A 16,310-nucleotide genomic window follows, 5' to 3' on the forward strand; every position below is an offset into this window, starting at 1 on the left:
TTTTTTTTTTTTTTTTTTTTTTTTTTTTCTGAAACGAGCAATTTAAAGACACATTATAAATTTTAAAGCATAAAATTCTGCTGGTATTATTCAAGTAACAATTCTTGCATTTTCTATAATTAACAATATTTCAATGTTAGAACCCGCCACTTTCGTGCTTGGAATTTCGTGTGAATTGAACGCGTGCGCCCACATGCGAACCGCAGTTGCACCGATGTGTTTTAATTTAAATATTTTCAATGGTTTGCTTTCAAAAATAAACTGGCTTCTATTCTGTATGGATGATGGTGTACACCAAACACGCAAAGTAATCTCAGATTTAGGCCAGAGTTGACTCATTTTAATAAATAGCTTGGTTCAGTTTGTGTTTATTAGAAATGAGCACTTTCATTGTATAAAGTGTCTCTGTCGATTGAATTACCATACCACTAATATAAAACAATACAGAAATAGGTCGAAATGTATTTTCCACATTTGAAAAGTTTAAAAAATAACTTATAAATTCCTAAATACATTTCGAAAATCTGTTAAGATTTATAAATGCCACAAAGTACGTCATAGAGGATGAGTAATGTAGTGTGTGGGTAGGTTTACTATATACTACTCATAGGCGTACTGCGAGCTTACGATATCATAACAAAACTGTACTTGCTCTAACAAAGACAAAGAGAAGATTTGTATCATATGTAGCCCTGCTGTAAATTCTGTTTGGATATTATACAGCAGTGCGGTTCTTTAAGGGGAAAAACGAATTTCCGTTTTTTAATTAATGTAAGCTCATCATATTACAGTACACAAATATTCTCATTTACAAATGGAATTATTTCAATTCGTTTTAGTTTAACTCACTGTCCAGACACCAATGCATATTCAATGTTATTGACATATAAAACAAATAAGCTGGGTAATTATGGAAAATAGTAATGTACGTGTGTTTTCCAATATAATCAAAATAAAATAAATATTTATGTTTGCATAACCCACGTGTATTGCTGTATTGATACAACGACGCTATGTGCGTATATTATGTTGTTTAGCATTTTAAGTAACTGTACAGTAGACCACAAGAAAATACTGTTTTGTTAGAAGGAATTATACATTATGTATAGTGTGTGCCGTGTAGTCTATATTCTGGTTATGCGGAAATACAAGAACTGTTAGTCATGCAAAAGAAAATAGAACGTGATGTACCGGATTGCATTGCACCACCGTATTTCAGTTTCGAGTGTACAGTACAGATATGAATGCAGGGTCAAATGGAACAGTAGTTAGGTTACGTATATATCAAAGTTAACAGTTTGGTTTTGCGTGGTCTATGCAGAGAAGAATATTTACAAAATTAAATACCCGTAGCCTCACGGCTCTATAATTTTAAGTGCGAACGGTATCCCATCTTATCCCACAGTATAGGTTGTAGGTTTTTAAAATGTCGTCCAACACGTACGACACTGTTGAAATAAGACCGAAGCCCTTGCAAGAAACAATTGAAAGTGAACCGTAAGAACATTGTTGTTTGTAATTTTATGTAAATTAAAAATAAAACGTTCAAAATGCCTGATTTTTTGAAGGATTTTTATTCTATATGGGCGAGGTTTCGCAGCGTGGCGCGCAATATTCGGCTGACATTTGGCCAGAGTTGGCCAATTACACCAACATTGTATATGCGCATATTAATCCGGTTGCCTACTTTCGTGCCTACTATCTTTCTCAATCATACCATAACTGAAAGTTGTGATGATAATCAGAACAGTAACACCTTCGCATTAAAACCAGCATTTTTACAAGTCTATTCGCTTTTACAGGTGTTATTTTGGTACTATATCAAGAGAAGAAGCAGAGACAAACTTACTGGAACGCGGGGAAAACGATGGTACTTTTCTAGTGCGTAAAGGTAGGCGTATAAAAGGCCGTTACTATTATACTGAAAATATATAGTACTGCGTGGTAAGATAGGTCACCTTCAGTACGTAATATCTTAATATCCTTGTCGTGTTTTAAACAACAACGCTATTTTAGAGTCGTCATAATAAGGCTATATATTTCTTTGAATGTTCTTCTTTACTAACAAGTAAAACGCAGATACATTCCTAATTTTTATAGAAATCTCAATTTAACAGGCACAGATGGGGAGTATCGTATATCTCTTCTTTCCAGTACAAGTGACGGATCGTGCAGGGTTTATAATTATAGAGTTAAATTGGCAACAAACAGAACTTACAGCATAGATGACACGTATTCGTTTCCCGCGGTCCACCAACTTGTACGTTACTATTCTCGTGAGTCATGTGTTTCTATATATTCCTAAGTGTACGCCTTTCGTTTTGATGCCTAATTCGTGTTATAGGAAAAGTGGTCAAAATCAGAAGTGTCTGTAAAGTAAAACCGTATAAAAATCGAAAAAAAATGTCAAAAATTGTTATATGCGTGCAGTCCCTACAGTTTAAAATAAAAACGTTCTTTGTATAAGGTGAATATACCGTAGCACCCTGGGTGTTGAGGTAGCAGTCAAAATCTGGCCTAAATCTTAGAGGTTCCATTGTATATCCGCTGAAGGACCTCTACCACTTAGAATAAATATATTATAACACAAATCTATAACATCAATTATGTAGCATTAAACCAATTTTAAGTAAATCGTGTGTTTATATCAGAGAAATGTAGCGGTCTGCCCAGTAAACTCGTAGCGCCGTGTCCGAAAGAAGATTTGGAGAAAGAACCGGAAAGCGGATTCCACCCTTTATTGCCCGTGATTGCTGGTAGTTCAGTTGAAATGAGATCTCAACTTTCATGTGGAAGTTATTCAGAAATATGGAAAGGTGTATTTAAACTTTTACATTGCGTATAACGTATAGGCTATCTAATTTAGTAGGGTGGGGTAAGATGAATACCTTTGGGATGTAATATTTCATATTGCATATTTGTGCGTTTAAGAATTAAGAACGCCCATTTTCTGCACAGCCTATAACTAATAAAACACGATGTGATGTTGTAGCTACCATTATTAAAAACAAAACGTATGTACTTACCGAAACTGCAAAGATATCAACATAAATATAGTTCAGAATATATACAATACAATGTATAATCCATTTGAATCAAGTAAACAACAGCAAATTTAAATCTAACATTCATTGTAAACAACAGTACTATCATAGTATTAACTGCCACCAAGACTGCATGGTTCAACTAAAAGCAAGGCGTGGATGGAACGACGCTTTTGCTTATGGAGTAATTATCGCCCGGCGTAAAATTTATAGAGCACGCTTGTTTTGTGGTGTAACAAAATAACAAAGTTGTGCGTAGTAGTAAACAACGCTGTAGTATCTACTAAAAGCAAACAAACAAAAGAATGTAAAAAAATGTTTAGAAAAAAATCATATTGAGTTGCATTTAATTAAAAATAAGATGTAATTAAGATAAAAAAATTGTTCATAAGTTTAACTAACTCTTTACCGCAGCCAACTACCTTCGAACCACGTTCGCAGCGAAATGCGCTTTGAGTAACCACTGCACGTTACTGGTAAAAGAAGCAAACATTATGAGGGAATTAAGACACAACAATGTCGTACAGATTAGCGGTGTAGTAAGTACAGACTGTTTTATATTCTACATTTTTACACGCTTTTTATAAGTTGCAGTACAGGCAAAAAAATCGTTAAAATCTCCCTTTCGGTAAAAATATTTTAATTTTTGCTACAAAACAGCACAGTACTATACATTAATAAATAATTAAAACAAATTGATGAAAGTAAAATAGTTTTACAACTTATTTAACAGATATTAGAGCCCCAAACCATTGTATTCGACTACTATCCTAACCGGGACCTGTTAGACTACATGCTTAGAGGAGAAAAATACGAGATGACAAATTACCACAGAACGCAAATGGCTATTCAGGTAAACAGATCTTATTTTAAATACATCAACCAATGTACCTTATTTATCTTCACAACGGAAGTAGTCATAAAACGGGCAGTGGTCTAAAAATCGCTTCGTGTCCGCTTGCGAGTTATACCTAAATGTAGCTGAAAACTGCACCCAAAATTTTCGCTTAAAATATTTGGTCGATTTTTTTCAGGTAGCATCCGGACTTGAGTACATCTCCAAGCGTGGCATCATTCATCGCAACATCCGAGCTTCCAACATCCTCGTGGATCAAAATCTTGGTTGCAAAGTTTCCAGTTTCGGTTATGCTGTAAATATGGACAAGGATGGGCGGTATATCAAAGACGAAGGTAGAACATAAATGATTTGCGTTTTACGGTCATTTTACGGCTTTAGATTGGGGTAAGATGGGTCCACGGTTTTATTTATCGTATTCTGGGTATATTGTATAAACGCATAAACAAAAATATACCATCTCTTTAAAAAATTGGGGGAATATGTTTTTAATTCGACTTCTGTCAGATGACCGACCCTTTCAATCTCAAATGTTCCGCTGGATGGCGTTAGAGGGCGCCTCCCTTGGATACTTTTACTCCAAGAGTGATGTATGGAGCTATGGCTGTCTTTTGGTTGAAATTTTTACAAACGGTGAAGCACCATTCTCAGGTATTTAGAGCATTTTTTGATTCTTTGTTATACAACAGGACACCAGCTGTATAAATAAATGAATGTAACGTACCTTAACCCTCGCGTGGCCGGAAAACGACAGTCGTTATAACACGGATCACACCTCGTGCGAGTTTACGACGAGTTACCAAGTATATATGTAACTTTGTTCATATGTTCAAAAAACATGGTTGGAGCGCCCACACCTCTAGTTCAGAGGATACGTATATAGAGGCTTATAACGTTGCTACCATTGTGGGTGTATATGTGTTCTTAGGCAAGACACTTAATAGTTTGCCGATTATCCAACTACAGTTTGCTGATTATCTCAAACCAAGTGGCCGATTATCTAAATTGTCGGACATAGATTAAAGTTTTTAAACAAAATAACCCACAAAGTTACATAAGTGGTAACTCGAATACGGACACGGGGTATGTAAAATGGCACACCCGTGTTATAACGACCGTGATTGCGCGCCATGTATGGATAAATAAGTTACATTTCTTGTTTCAATGGCGTATTACGCTAATCCTTAACCACTCGTCGTTTTTTACATCCCACAGGCGAGTTAACACAAAACATACTGCGCAAAGTATCTTCAGGAGTGCGTGTTGGAAAACCACCGATCGCATCACAAGAAATGTACGATATTATGAAGCTATGTTGGCACCCAAATTACGACCAAAGGCCCGATTTCAATAAAATTCAGGTCTGTACACTTACCAACACTTTTCTCTATAACACATCTGTAATTCTTTTAATTAAATACAGCTTGATAGGAGTCAATTTATACTGTATTGTGGGTTTACCAACCAACGTTTTATTTGACGCTTTTTTAACCTTAGAAAGTCTTTAAGAAATGTTTTGGTTACCCTGTTTATATATCACGCCTTGATTTGTAAATCCTGTTTTTTTAATGTAACCCTTAATAAAAATTATTTTGTACAAGAGGACAAAAACTAAATGTGTGTTTAGAAAGTACTTTTTCAACATAACTTTAACTGTTTTTCCAGACGTTGCTGAAACTATTGACTGATAAAAAGGTGACCATCAAACCGAAGGCGATTAAAGCTGCCAAACGTAACAAATATAACGTCAACCTATCTTCGCCTCTTCGATCGAAGAGTACATCGTGACGTTTTATGAATTACTAACGGCCAGCAATTTTCATTAGTTTTACTCGGTTACACTTCACCTGAAACTATATGCAAAAGACAACGTTAAGCTTTGCACTGAATCAGAAAAGTTCATTAAAGGAAAGATGTTAAATATACTGTTTCGCTTATTCTTACACGAGCATGTTTCAATAAAACTAAGCTTTTATACATTTATTGTTATTTACTCGCAAACGACGCCAATGCTATTAAAAGAATCTTGGTTTAAAAATATGTTGAATCGTCTAGGCAAGAAAAGATTTGTTCTTTTTTACCGTATACACACCAATACCGATGATTACTATGGAAAATGTCAACTCCAAAGCAAAAAGAGCATACAGAGCACCAGCAGCCTCGCTAGGATTAAGATTGTACCCTAAAAACGTGACGTTTTCTTCGGTCGCAACAGATGTTTGTGGCTGGTTTTCGCAATGGGCTTTATTTTCCCCAACACATGAAGCATATCTAAGGAGAAGTGTAATAACTTGGTGAATTCGCATTTACATGACACAGACAATATATTGCGAAGAGTAAGTACAGTTTAAGATGCGTTTTATAAACCTAAAATTTCATATTTTGTGATCTTGTTTTAAGCAATTAACAACACTCTTTTTCAAATTCTTAGCCAAAACTCTACATTATGGCAACTAAATTAAAGTATATATGCAACATATCCAACTTCAGCCACCGACAAATCCAGGCATTTAAATAGGGAAACCACCTACCGCATCACGTGAGCTACGTAACTTTGTTGGTGAACTCCATGAAACAGATGAGACATAGGACCCCTCGCTAATATAGCAACATCCTCGCCACCGTGACTTTCTGAGTACAAAGGGACTCCGCTTTGCTGTAGATAATCCTTTGCACCTATTTTGGTCAAAAACCATAAGTCAAATCATAATTTAAATATATAATAAGTATATAGAGTGGTGAAAGATGGGAAACCTGTTTATTCTATTTCTCGTCTCATTTGGGCAGTAAACAAAAACATTCAAATATTTATAAAACCGTATGTTTAAGGCTCCTATAGGCCGTTGTTAACTGTTTAAAACACGATCACGATATTTGGATATTATGCGCTAAAGCTATCCCGTCGAAAAAGAATGAAAAACCCACCTTACCCCACCCTACTATACCCACACCCACAAAAATCGTCTTACCTGTATCTACTGTGTTCAGATCTTCCCTTACTACTGGTTCGTTAGGCGATGAATAGGAATCGCCACCTTGAAACCCTTCACCATTGCCATAGTTAAGTGCAGTATATGGAAGACCATCCAACCCGGTTCTAGGGTTGGCATCGTCTCTTGCTTTGCCTGGATACGAAAAAATGGGATTTAGTTTCGACAGTTAGGTAAAATAACTTTTAGAGTTACAGTGTGCAAAAACATTTAACCCCAAAGTTACATATGTGGGATTTGTAAGTGGGTATAAAGTGTATGAAACAGAAGTTACACACGTGGTACCTCGTAGGCGGGCACAAGGTGTATATGAACAGAACACCTGAGTTGAAACAGCTGTCATTGCACGCTACACAAGGACAAGTAAGTTACATTCATCCAATTATGTATTTATGTAGTTGCAAAACTTCTAATTTTGTAATCACAAAATTTCGCATAAAAGCCTTATAACAATCAAAGTGAAAGTTATACATTACCAAATAAAGGGTTTCCTCTGATAGTGTAACCGCCTAATGTGAAAGTATGACTGTGGTCCGCCGTTACTACGAGCAACGTATCAGATTCCGACGTTAATTCAACTGCTTTAGCAATTGCATCGTCGAATGAAATAACTTCATGTAGAGATCTGTATGCGTTGGATTCATGGTGTGCGTGATCTATTATATTAACAGAAATATAGTAGAATGTCTAAACATATTACCATAAACTGTATTTATCTCTTTAAATACAGTAACGAAGGTCAAATCAATTAAAACAGCAAAGATAGCAGCAAAAAGTCAGTTGAGGCTACGATTTTTGGATAAAACAAAAATGTCACACGTAGGTGATTTTAAGAGCAGACAAAGAAAAATACACAGTTTTCTATTGCGCTGTTACGAACATACCTATTTATTAGAACATTTTGGTGTTTTTTAAATTTAAAATAACAGATCTATACCTATTCGACCCCCTTCCACTAAAAGAAAAAAACCGTCCTCGTCTTTCTGCAAGATTTCGATCGCCTTTTGCGTCATTTCCGCCAAGCTTGGCTCTCCTGCGCCATCTGTCGATCGGTCCGTCTCGTAATTCATATCCTTTGGTTCGAACATGCCTGAGGGTAAGATTAAAGTTTATACTTAAGAATTGAGTTCGACGCTCGGCGCTGCTACCATCGTGGGCGTAACCATCTTTTATGAAGAAATTCGAACGGCAAGTGCTCCAACTTAGTGGCCCCTTACGGGTTGTCTATATACATCAGCCATATATGGAACGAAACACCCGTTTTATAACGACTGTCGTTTGCTCTGCCACGCGAGGATAAATAAGTCAATTATCCATTCGTTCATAAAACAATCCTTTATAAACCAAACAGAGATAAACATTTCTACTTTATAAAACTTCCCACAAACACGCAAGCAGCTCACCCCATAAATGGTCCACACTTGATGCGTCCACTGCATCAAACTGTTGCTTATTCCAAACATATTTAGCGTTTCTTCCCATGTCTTCCATGTTGTTTTTCCATTTCTCGATCAACTCTTGGCCGTCCGTTCGAAAGTTGTTAGTTTTGTATTCCTCATCTAACGTTGTATTCGGTCGGAAGTAACCACGCCCACCGCCAAGGGCTACCTATATAAACATAGCCGTGAAACACGAGTTCGATGCTTGACGCTGCAGCCATCATCGTCCTTGGACCAAACACTTATCTTAAAATTACTTATATAGGCGTGCATAAACGCGGTGAAACACAAAACCTGTATTCCAACGACTGACGTTGCCCCGCCACACGAGGATAAATAAGTTAAACTTATTTATTTCAACTATATTTTTGGCTATTTTGGGAAGCCAGTTTTTAAAATGTTCCTACCTGTATGTTAGGCAATGCTGCATAAAGCTGATAAGCAATATCTTTACAGCCGTTTATTTTTGCTTCGTCCGGCAAGTCAGCATCGCTGTACCAATACCTGTACGCCGAATGTGCGTACGCCGAACCTGGGGTGGCGTGGTTAAGTCTGGTAGTTGTTACCACACCGACTGCTTTGCCTGTGTATAGGTATACATAGTTAGTAATCCACTATTCAATTGAAATTGTTTAAAAGGGCGTGTTCGGCTGGTAATAACTGTATAAGGTTATGAGCTACTGTGTTTTTATATGAGCAGATTTATTATATTCCCATATTTAACCAGTATAGTACTCCAATGCGCTACTGTCCGCTTATACATATATGGCACAAGAAAGCAAGTAGGTATAGTATCATAGTATACACTTCAGTATACTATGATAGTATAGTACATCAACTGGCCAGAGATTGTTCGTCGTATTTATTCTGTCGTAGTTAATCATGCCGTAACCAAACAGGGGCAAAAACGTCTGCGTGTTATTACACTTATATAGTTTGTTGGCATTAGCTGAACAGGACGTAAAAGCGTGAATTTCCTAAAAAAATACTCAAAAATGTTTATTGGTTCTATATATAAAACATGCATTTCAGCAACAATATATATATTTACACGTTACCTTCCTTGTGCGAATCCTCAAGTACAGAACTGACTTCGTTACCAGGTGTAGTACTGCATACACCTGGTGTAATAGCAGCGTTGTAACCAAGTACTGCCATGTCGGTTTTAACACCGGTCATGTAAGCCGTACCAGTACCGGCTGAATCAGGAACTTGGTGGTCTACGTTGTAGGTCTAAATGCAGAATTATTACTTTTGTGTAATCTATACATATTTTAGCCAAATAGGTTTCATACCATGGGGTAAGATGGGAAACCGTTCGCACTAAGTCCCATATTTTCCGATTTAAGTTAACAAAGCTCGTTTAAAGTCGTGAGGACACAGTCAAATGTTAAATAACTCGCTAAGTATGTTTTTTCTTCCAAAACATAACGACAAAGAGTTTGTTTTATTTTTAACACACACAGCTATATAGTCAGAAAAAACGAACCAATATGCAAAAATGCTACGAAATCACAACAAAAACTCTGTATTCCACATTGTGTGCTGTAAACCAACACCAAAACATAGCATCAATTTACCTTTGATAAACCTGCATGCGGAAAAGTGTCCATCATCAATTTGGTCTCTTCGCCAGACTGGCCGTTGTTTTGTCCTTTTAAAATACGACCTGACGTGATACTAGGAATGCCCATACCATCACCAAGAAAAAGAATAACATTCTTGGCTACATTCTTATTTCGCTTCTCAAGTAGGAGTGCTTCGTCTAATTCCTTGGCTGCGCTATCATACCAAAACTGGGCTGTATTTTCACCAGCAAGTGCTGAAAACAAAAGGATGAAAATATTGTACAGTAGTAGTGTGAGGTAAAATGTTTTCATTCTATTTTCCCGAACCATTTGGCAGTAAACAAAGAATATTTACAGGGCTATATAACCGTTTCAGGACACTCTATAAAAAGCGTTGTTAATAGTTGCTCCACGACTATATTGGAAGTTTGGGATTTAGTTTCTAATGGCATCCCGATAAATAGGGTTTCTTTATTCCACCTTACCTTGGCGTTGAGCTGATTTCTCTTTTTTCGAGTCACGTGACACAGGGGGCGGATGCATGACGTCATCGTCCATGTTTATTACGTCATGGATTGATTCAACGTCCAATTTCATCGACCTTCCATCAGCAGTTTCTACGATTTCTCGGTTAATTCTTTGTACATTGCCACTGACTTCAGGGTGATACTGGTCCGTTTCTACTACGGCAAGGACATTGCTAAATACTGTCGCCAATAAAAGGCCTATGATGCGAATTTTGACCATTACGGTACAGAAAGGAATTTCAAAAGCTAAACTATATGTGGCTGTTTTCAATAGACAGTTGTCTTTTATAGCTGTTCAATCCCGCAGCACAAATACTTGTAAACCATGCACGCGCAGTACAAATATGCAGCGTACGGTGAAGCAGTTTAATTATTAATCTACCGTGATTTGTACAAACACCGTGTCGTAACTTGGGACCTCGGATTAATAAAAACACATTGGTGAAATACTGCAATGTTGAGTCAAGCACACACACTATGCGACGACCGCTATTTACCAGAAAAAAATGGGTTTGGATCTCTGAGAAATGTGCACAGCAAATACTTTACTCGGTTTTTGTTTGACACAATTGTCTAAAAATAACCAGTTTTCTTGAAAGTTTGTGTTCGGGAATTTGACTTCTTGAAAATGAGTTGAATGGCGGAAATTCTGAGAAATAGTATGTAGCGATACCAAGAGTCTTAATGTCCATTAGTTTTGCAACGTATTTTTTGGCAATTCTAGTATTATTTATTGCTATAATGACTGTTTCGTGCTTAATAATCATAAAGATTCAGTTAATGTAATACTGTACTACATAAGTCATTGGGCCCAGCAGATATAATAGGCGTAGAAAAGCTAATATATGGCTACCACCATAACAAAACAACGTGACAACATACTTGTAGTTTTTCTAGTGTTTGATCCAAAAATAACTGAAATTAACCTTACAGTTTGAATTCACTGTCACAATGCTATTTACTGATCGCATAATAAGCCTAAAATATTCATGCGTTTTGGTTACTTGGTGAAAAAGTCTGCTGTACTAATAATAAGCAACGCAAAGTCAATACCAAAGCAAGAAGCTATCACATAAATTGGAAATGAATGAATAGGTAATGGATTCTATCAGTCAAATTTCTTCGACGTCTCGTCTCCGTAAGTGGTGTAATTAGAAAAAGACTGTAGAAAATGTAAACAGTATAACCCACTCCATAGTTATGTAATAGAATTTTTAGCAAATAGAGGCAGCTTATACATTATAAAAACGCAACAGTGTGTATAAGGTATGCTCAAACAGTAAGTATATATAAACTAACCAATGAAATACATTTATTTTCTCAGATATCACTTCTAACGCCTCGAATCCTAATAATGCATTGGCAACTTTCAAAGGATTCTTGTCAAGTTTGTTTGTCCTTTTAATGTTCAGTGTTATCATTGTTACCATTATAATCGGTAATTACAACGTATTTCAGTGATTTTTGCATAATATGTCCTGAAACTCGATATTAAAAAGTTTTTATTATTTTGAAAAAAGGTAGGGTGTATGATTTCATTCCCTTTTATCGCGCCTCTTGGTAGTAAACAAAGAATATTTACATAATTTATATATTTATGTTCTTATTTGTTAAAATAGTTTAGGAAAAATAGGATATTATGTGTTTACGGGATCCATCTTACTCCAGTACAGTTCGGGCCAGTTTAACACAGAACTCATTTTAATTTATTAATTATGCACCGGGGTTTGTTTTTGCAAATTAAATTTGTCGAAACGCTTCCTAAGTGAAAGTCTTCCTAAGTGTAGAGCACTAAACACCTTAATTTTGCCTCAAAATAGTTTAATTTATGCAGTGGAACCGGGCCATTTAACTGGAAATGTTACATCGTTGATTATCATGAGACCTGAAAGGAGAATGACTTACAATTTGACACAATGTAAATTTGCTGCGTTGCATTGGCTGGTAAAACAAACATTGCATAAAATTGTGTTATTAAATACCGATTATTAGCATTTGATTCCTTATTAAATTTATTATATATTAGTTTATAAAAAAATTATAAAAAGATATTCAAAAAAAGAAATGATAATGAAAACATTTTTTTTTTATTAACAGCTGAAGCATCTTTTGATTTTAGAAAAGGCTCGCATGCGTACGGTCAAGCAGGAGGTGGCATTTTTATACTTTGTATACCGTTTCCTTTTTTTCCAAAAAAATAACATACCGCAATAGTTTTAACATATTTTTACATTTTGACAGGTGTCAAACACTTTCTGTACGGTAAGCTTCCAGAAATGGCAACACATAGATTGACAGAGCCAAGCCGAGCACAGGCGAACTACTTAAGCTACGAATGTGGGAAACCTGATTTGAACACTAATGAAAATGAAATTGTAGAAACAGGTTCGCTATAGAAGCAAACGGGCTTACAGTAAACGCCATATACTTTTTGACCGACTTTTATACCTAGGCCGTTACCAGAACGCAACGTGGAATAAATTTCCTTGGACGGTTCGAATTGTTGTGAAACCAAAATCACACGAAGGTCTCATTAGTGTTTGCAGCGGAAGTTTTACTACGCAACAATGGGTTCTAACAGCCAGGCATTGTTACGTGCACGATAAAGATTTTAAGTAATTTTTTAATTTTGCTTATTGTGTCCCATCTTTCCCCACCCTATAAAAGATGTCCCATCCCACCACCCACCCTATACTGTATATTAGGTTGGTTAGATGGTCTTTTTTATTGTCTCATTTGGCTGTAAACAAAGAATATTTACAGAATTCGATAACCGTATCCCATAAATCCAGATCCATGGTATAACTCATAAGCGGGCACGAGGGCTATGAAGCAAAACACCCGTGATATAAACGACTGTCATTTCAGCACCAGCACGCGACGATAAATAAGTCACACTCACCATTCGTCATTCACAGCGTACATACTGGAATAGTTAAACGATATTTTTACAGGTTTTTAGTGATGATACCAAATCAAGATGAAACGCCAGAATTAATTGAGATTGATTCTGTACACCCCTATCCTGGATACGACGACATTTATAATCAAAATGACTTCATGTTAGTTAAGCTAAAGGTAAACCTTTTAATTTTGAAGTATATTATTGTGGTACTATGGGGGTAAGATGGGATATCGTTAGATCCTAAATCATATATTTCCTGATCGTGATTTGAACAATTACCAACGCTATTTTATAACTGTGATTATAAGGTTATATAATTTTGTTAAATATTCTCTACCAAATGGAACAAGAAAAGAGAATGAAAACATGTTCCATCCTACCCCACCCGCCAACTATAACTACAACGGTACACGCTTGTAGCAGGCTAAAGCGGTTTTAAAGGGAAGCAAGACACTTGGCCGAAATACCAATATAGATGTATTAATCTGCTGTCGAGTTGTCAGCTTTTTGCAAAAGCTTTGCAGAAAATGGTCCAAAGCGTAATTGATTTGAACTTTAATCTATCACCCTCAAACCGCAAAACAAACTGTACACAGAAAACACAACAGAAACGAAATTTTCAGACGTATAGGAAACGGCCAATTAGTGTTTTGTTTACATTTTGATAAGATGAAGTTGTTTCAGTTGCTAATGGGCTTTTTCCTATTCGGTTTCACCGGCCAGTATAATGAATAGGAAAACTCACGAATAGACTATAGATTTTAATTACCTTGGCGTAAATGGTGAATTATATTTATAACATACGAACTCATTATAACCGTTCACCACAAAGTCATAACGAAGCAACTGTTTATAGCAATGCGCGGGTTTTAAATGACAGCAAACAATTTTTCTTTTTGGTTTTAGCACTCATTCTTTTCGATTACGAAAAGTAGGTAGATAAAAATCAAAGGGTTTTAAAAAATAATTAATCTCACGTGTAACATAATACTTGAATGCAGACATAACTATTTTTGGATGTTTGTATATACGTTACACCTTACCATATTAACTGTTTGATCTTTTTTAATATATTTCCCTGTGGGCTTAAGATGGATACCGTGTTTTTGACAATTAACAACGTTCTTTTTGGGTCGAGAGAATAAGGTTATACAATTCTGCAAAAGATGTTGGTTTACTACTAAATGACGACATCACATATAAAAACCTTGTACCATCTTTCCCCAACATACTATACTTCATATGGTGTAGCAATAGATTAAAGTATTTCCTATTTTATTCAAACTATGTCCTTGTTGGCAGCATTTCCCGAAAACACCAACCCGTACCATTTGCATGCCGAATATTGACGTCATACCTGCTACTGGTCGACTGTGTGTAATCGCAGGATGGCCTGGTGGCTACATAGGTACGATACGTGGCTTATTTGTGCTCGTGTGGTGGGGCAACGACAGTGGTCATAAACGGGTGTTCCGTTTCTTACACCTCGTGTCCGCTTAACGAGTTACAACGTATGTAACTGTAGGATTCTTTTTTACACGTATGTCTAATAGTTTACACCCCATATGGAACCAGCCCATAAATGGAATCACTGAATTGAAAATTTCACACACGCACACAATGGTAGCAGCATCGAGCTTCGACCCGTAACGTGGGGCAAGAGACATGCGCTTAAGTATTGTGCCACAGCCCCAGGTGACGTCATATTATTTAAAATGACGTAAGAAATGATTTTTAGACTCATCAAATCTTGAGAAAATGTGGGTAGAACTGGAAGACCCGAACTCCTGTCAGTCGAGGTACTGTGGTATCAAATATGACGTGAACAAGAACATTTGTGACAAAACAATGCCACGGAGACAGGACCTTCCCGTAGACGAAGATCACTGCCATGTAACTTTACATTTCCTTATCCTATCTGATTGTAAACAAAAAAACATACAAAAAAATGTATTCGTATCTTTACAACTCTAAAAACCGTTCTTAAATATTTAAAATCCAATCAAAAATGATCCTTTTGTGCTAAATATATCCCAACTCACCCCACAAGACCATATCTTTTTGTTTTCAGGGATTTTCAGGCAGCGCTCTTACCTGTCACGAGCATGGTCGCTGGGTGGCGTACGGGGTGTTGAATTGGAGCGGTGCCCGCTGTGACGTCACAAAAGGTCGTGGGTATGCTCTGACGTCAACTCGGTTGGATTGGATATGTTGTTTTGTATTGCACATTAAATTGGGGCCTTGTCTGCATATAAAATGCGGACAAATGGTTTAAATCGTGGACTTCTGTTAATATATATATAGTTAATATATGGGAATGCGGCACTTTGACCGAAAATTTAATTTTAAAGTGCACGATTTTGCATATGTAGTAAAATGTACAAAAAAGAAAAATTATTTAAAAAAATTAAAGTTGTTAACGTTAAGAAAAATCACTGCTCGCTAATTTTTCATCTTTCGGATTAATTTTAATATCAAGTTTAAAGCGAAACGTCTACGCCAATCCCGTTTAAATAGGATAATTGCTTTAGAAACTGAACACAGTGCAAATACAATCGCGCCGAAAAATATATTTATCTAGTTTTGTCAACTAATTTGTGCTGTTCTTTTTGCTTCGAAACCGCACGTTCCAAAACTGTAACCACCACAGACAATTAAGTTAGTTGTACCGCCGAGATATCGGATTTAACGTCTGATTTCTATTACAACGTTGAACGTGCTTATCTCTGATGTAAGGCCCAGCGGTTAGGGCAATAAATTCTAATTTTCCAAACCCGGATAAATGTTCCGAATTTTTGTGTTATCCCTAGGGCTTAAAAAGGTATCCTGCTAATTTGACAGTTGCAAAGTACTGGACCGAGGCTTAAGAACATGCGCACCCTCAAGTAAAATCGCTTCAGCTCTCTGACCGTTCAATCTTGTTGGCCAGGCACAAAAAAACAAAGGAATAGCCAAACACTTCATTAAAAGCCTTGAGTATT

General features: G+C 36.4%; 3 protein-coding genes across 4 annotated transcripts; 2 read left to right on the forward strand and 1 right to left on the reverse strand.

Annotated features, from left to right (window-relative positions):
• The first annotated feature begins 1,051 nt into the window (after nucleotides 1–1,051).
• LOC100180751 (tyrosine-protein kinase Lck-like) lies at nucleotides 1,052–5,752 on the forward strand. 2 transcript variants are annotated; one of them, XM_002123883.4, is made up of 10 exons: nucleotides 1,054–1,497; nucleotides 1,803–1,891; nucleotides 2,118–2,276; nucleotides 2,652–2,816; nucleotides 3,459–3,583; nucleotides 3,778–3,897; nucleotides 4,079–4,235; nucleotides 4,408–4,551; nucleotides 5,116–5,261; nucleotides 5,566–5,752. In XM_002123883.4, exons 1-10 carry the CDS (start codon nucleotides 1,427–1,429, stop codon nucleotides 5,686–5,688), a joined length of 1,299 nt encoding a protein of 432 aa, XP_002123919.1. In that variant the 5' UTR covers nucleotides 1,054–1,426; the 3' UTR covers nucleotides 5,689–5,752. The 2 variants fall into 2 exon arrangements, with proteins under 2 accessions (XP_026692447.1, XP_002123919.1); XM_026836646.1 differs by lacking the exon at nucleotides 4,408–4,551 and having other exon boundaries at nucleotides 1,052–1,497.
• Nucleotides 5,753–5,865: 113 nt separating this feature from the next.
• Nucleotides 5,866–10,758, reverse strand: LOC100176917 (alkaline phosphatase-like). Its single transcript, XM_002129598.3, has 10 exons — nucleotides 10,383–10,758; nucleotides 9,910–10,151; nucleotides 9,388–9,562; nucleotides 8,737–8,912; nucleotides 8,294–8,498; nucleotides 7,828–7,980; nucleotides 7,367–7,546; nucleotides 6,870–7,025; nucleotides 6,432–6,576; nucleotides 5,866–6,171 (listed from the first exon to the last, which is right to left on the reverse strand). The coding sequence occupies exons 1-10, from the start codon at nucleotides 10,642–10,644 to the stop codon at nucleotides 5,952–5,954; spliced, it is 1,914 nt and encodes a 637-aa protein (XP_002129634.1). The 5' UTR covers nucleotides 10,645–10,758; the 3' UTR covers nucleotides 5,866–5,951.
• Nucleotides 10,759–11,422: 664 nt separating this feature from the next.
• Nucleotides 11,423–15,605, forward strand: LOC100187140 (chymotrypsinogen B-like). Its single transcript, XM_002129652.4, has 10 exons — nucleotides 11,423–11,562; nucleotides 11,749–11,862; nucleotides 12,259–12,342; nucleotides 12,522–12,575; nucleotides 12,666–12,809; nucleotides 12,877–13,039; nucleotides 13,379–13,502; nucleotides 14,632–14,737; nucleotides 15,068–15,222; nucleotides 15,401–15,605. Exons 1-10 carry the CDS (start codon nucleotides 11,523–11,525, stop codon nucleotides 15,602–15,604), a joined length of 1,188 nt encoding a protein of 395 aa, XP_002129688.1. The 5' UTR covers nucleotides 11,423–11,522; the 3' UTR covers nucleotide 15,605.
• Nucleotides 15,606–16,310: the final 705 nt, after the last annotated feature.

Source organism: Ciona intestinalis, chromosome 11, assembly GCF_000224145.3.
Source record: "Ciona intestinalis chromosome 11, KH, whole genome shotgun sequence".
NCBI lineage: Eukaryota > Metazoa > Chordata > Ascidiacea > Phlebobranchia > Cionidae > Ciona > Ciona intestinalis.

Bases quoted from the DNA above. Each gene is read 5' to 3' on its own strand.
- LOC100180751 (XM_002123883.4), top strand. From the start codon at position 1,427: ATGTCGTCCAACACGTACGACACTGTTGAAATAAGACCGAAGCCCTTG. The intron at 2,817-3,458 runs GTGTATTTAAAC...TCTTTACCGCAG, and splicing joins TTATTCAGAAATATGGAAAG to CCAACTACCTTCGAACCACG. The intron at 4,236-4,407 runs GTAGAACATAAA...GACTTCTGTCAG, and splicing joins GCGGTATATCAAAGACGAAG to ATGACCGACCCTTTCAATCT.
- LOC100176917 (XM_002129598.3), bottom strand. From the start codon at position 10,644: ATGGTCAAAATTCGCATCATAGGCCTTTTATTGGCGACAGTATTTAGC. The intron at 10,152-10,382 runs GTAAGGTGGAAT...TTTTGTTTTCAG, and splicing joins GAAATCAGCTCAACGCCAAG to CACTTGCTGGTGAAAATACA. The intron at 7,547-7,827 runs GTATAGATCTGT...TTAATATAATAG, and splicing joins AGTGGAAGGGGGTCGAATAG to ATCACGCACACCATGAATCC.
- LOC100187140 (XM_002129652.4), top strand. From the start codon at position 11,523: ATGGATTCTATCAGTCAAATTTCTTCGACGTCTCGTCTCC. The intron at 11,563-11,748 runs GTAAGTGGTGTA...TTATTTTCTCAG, and splicing joins TTCTTCGACGTCTCGTCTCC to ATATCACTTCTAACGCCTCG. The intron at 14,738-15,067 runs GTACGATACGTG...AATGATTTTTAG, and splicing joins ATGGCCTGGTGGCTACATAG to ACTCATCAAATCTTGAGAAA.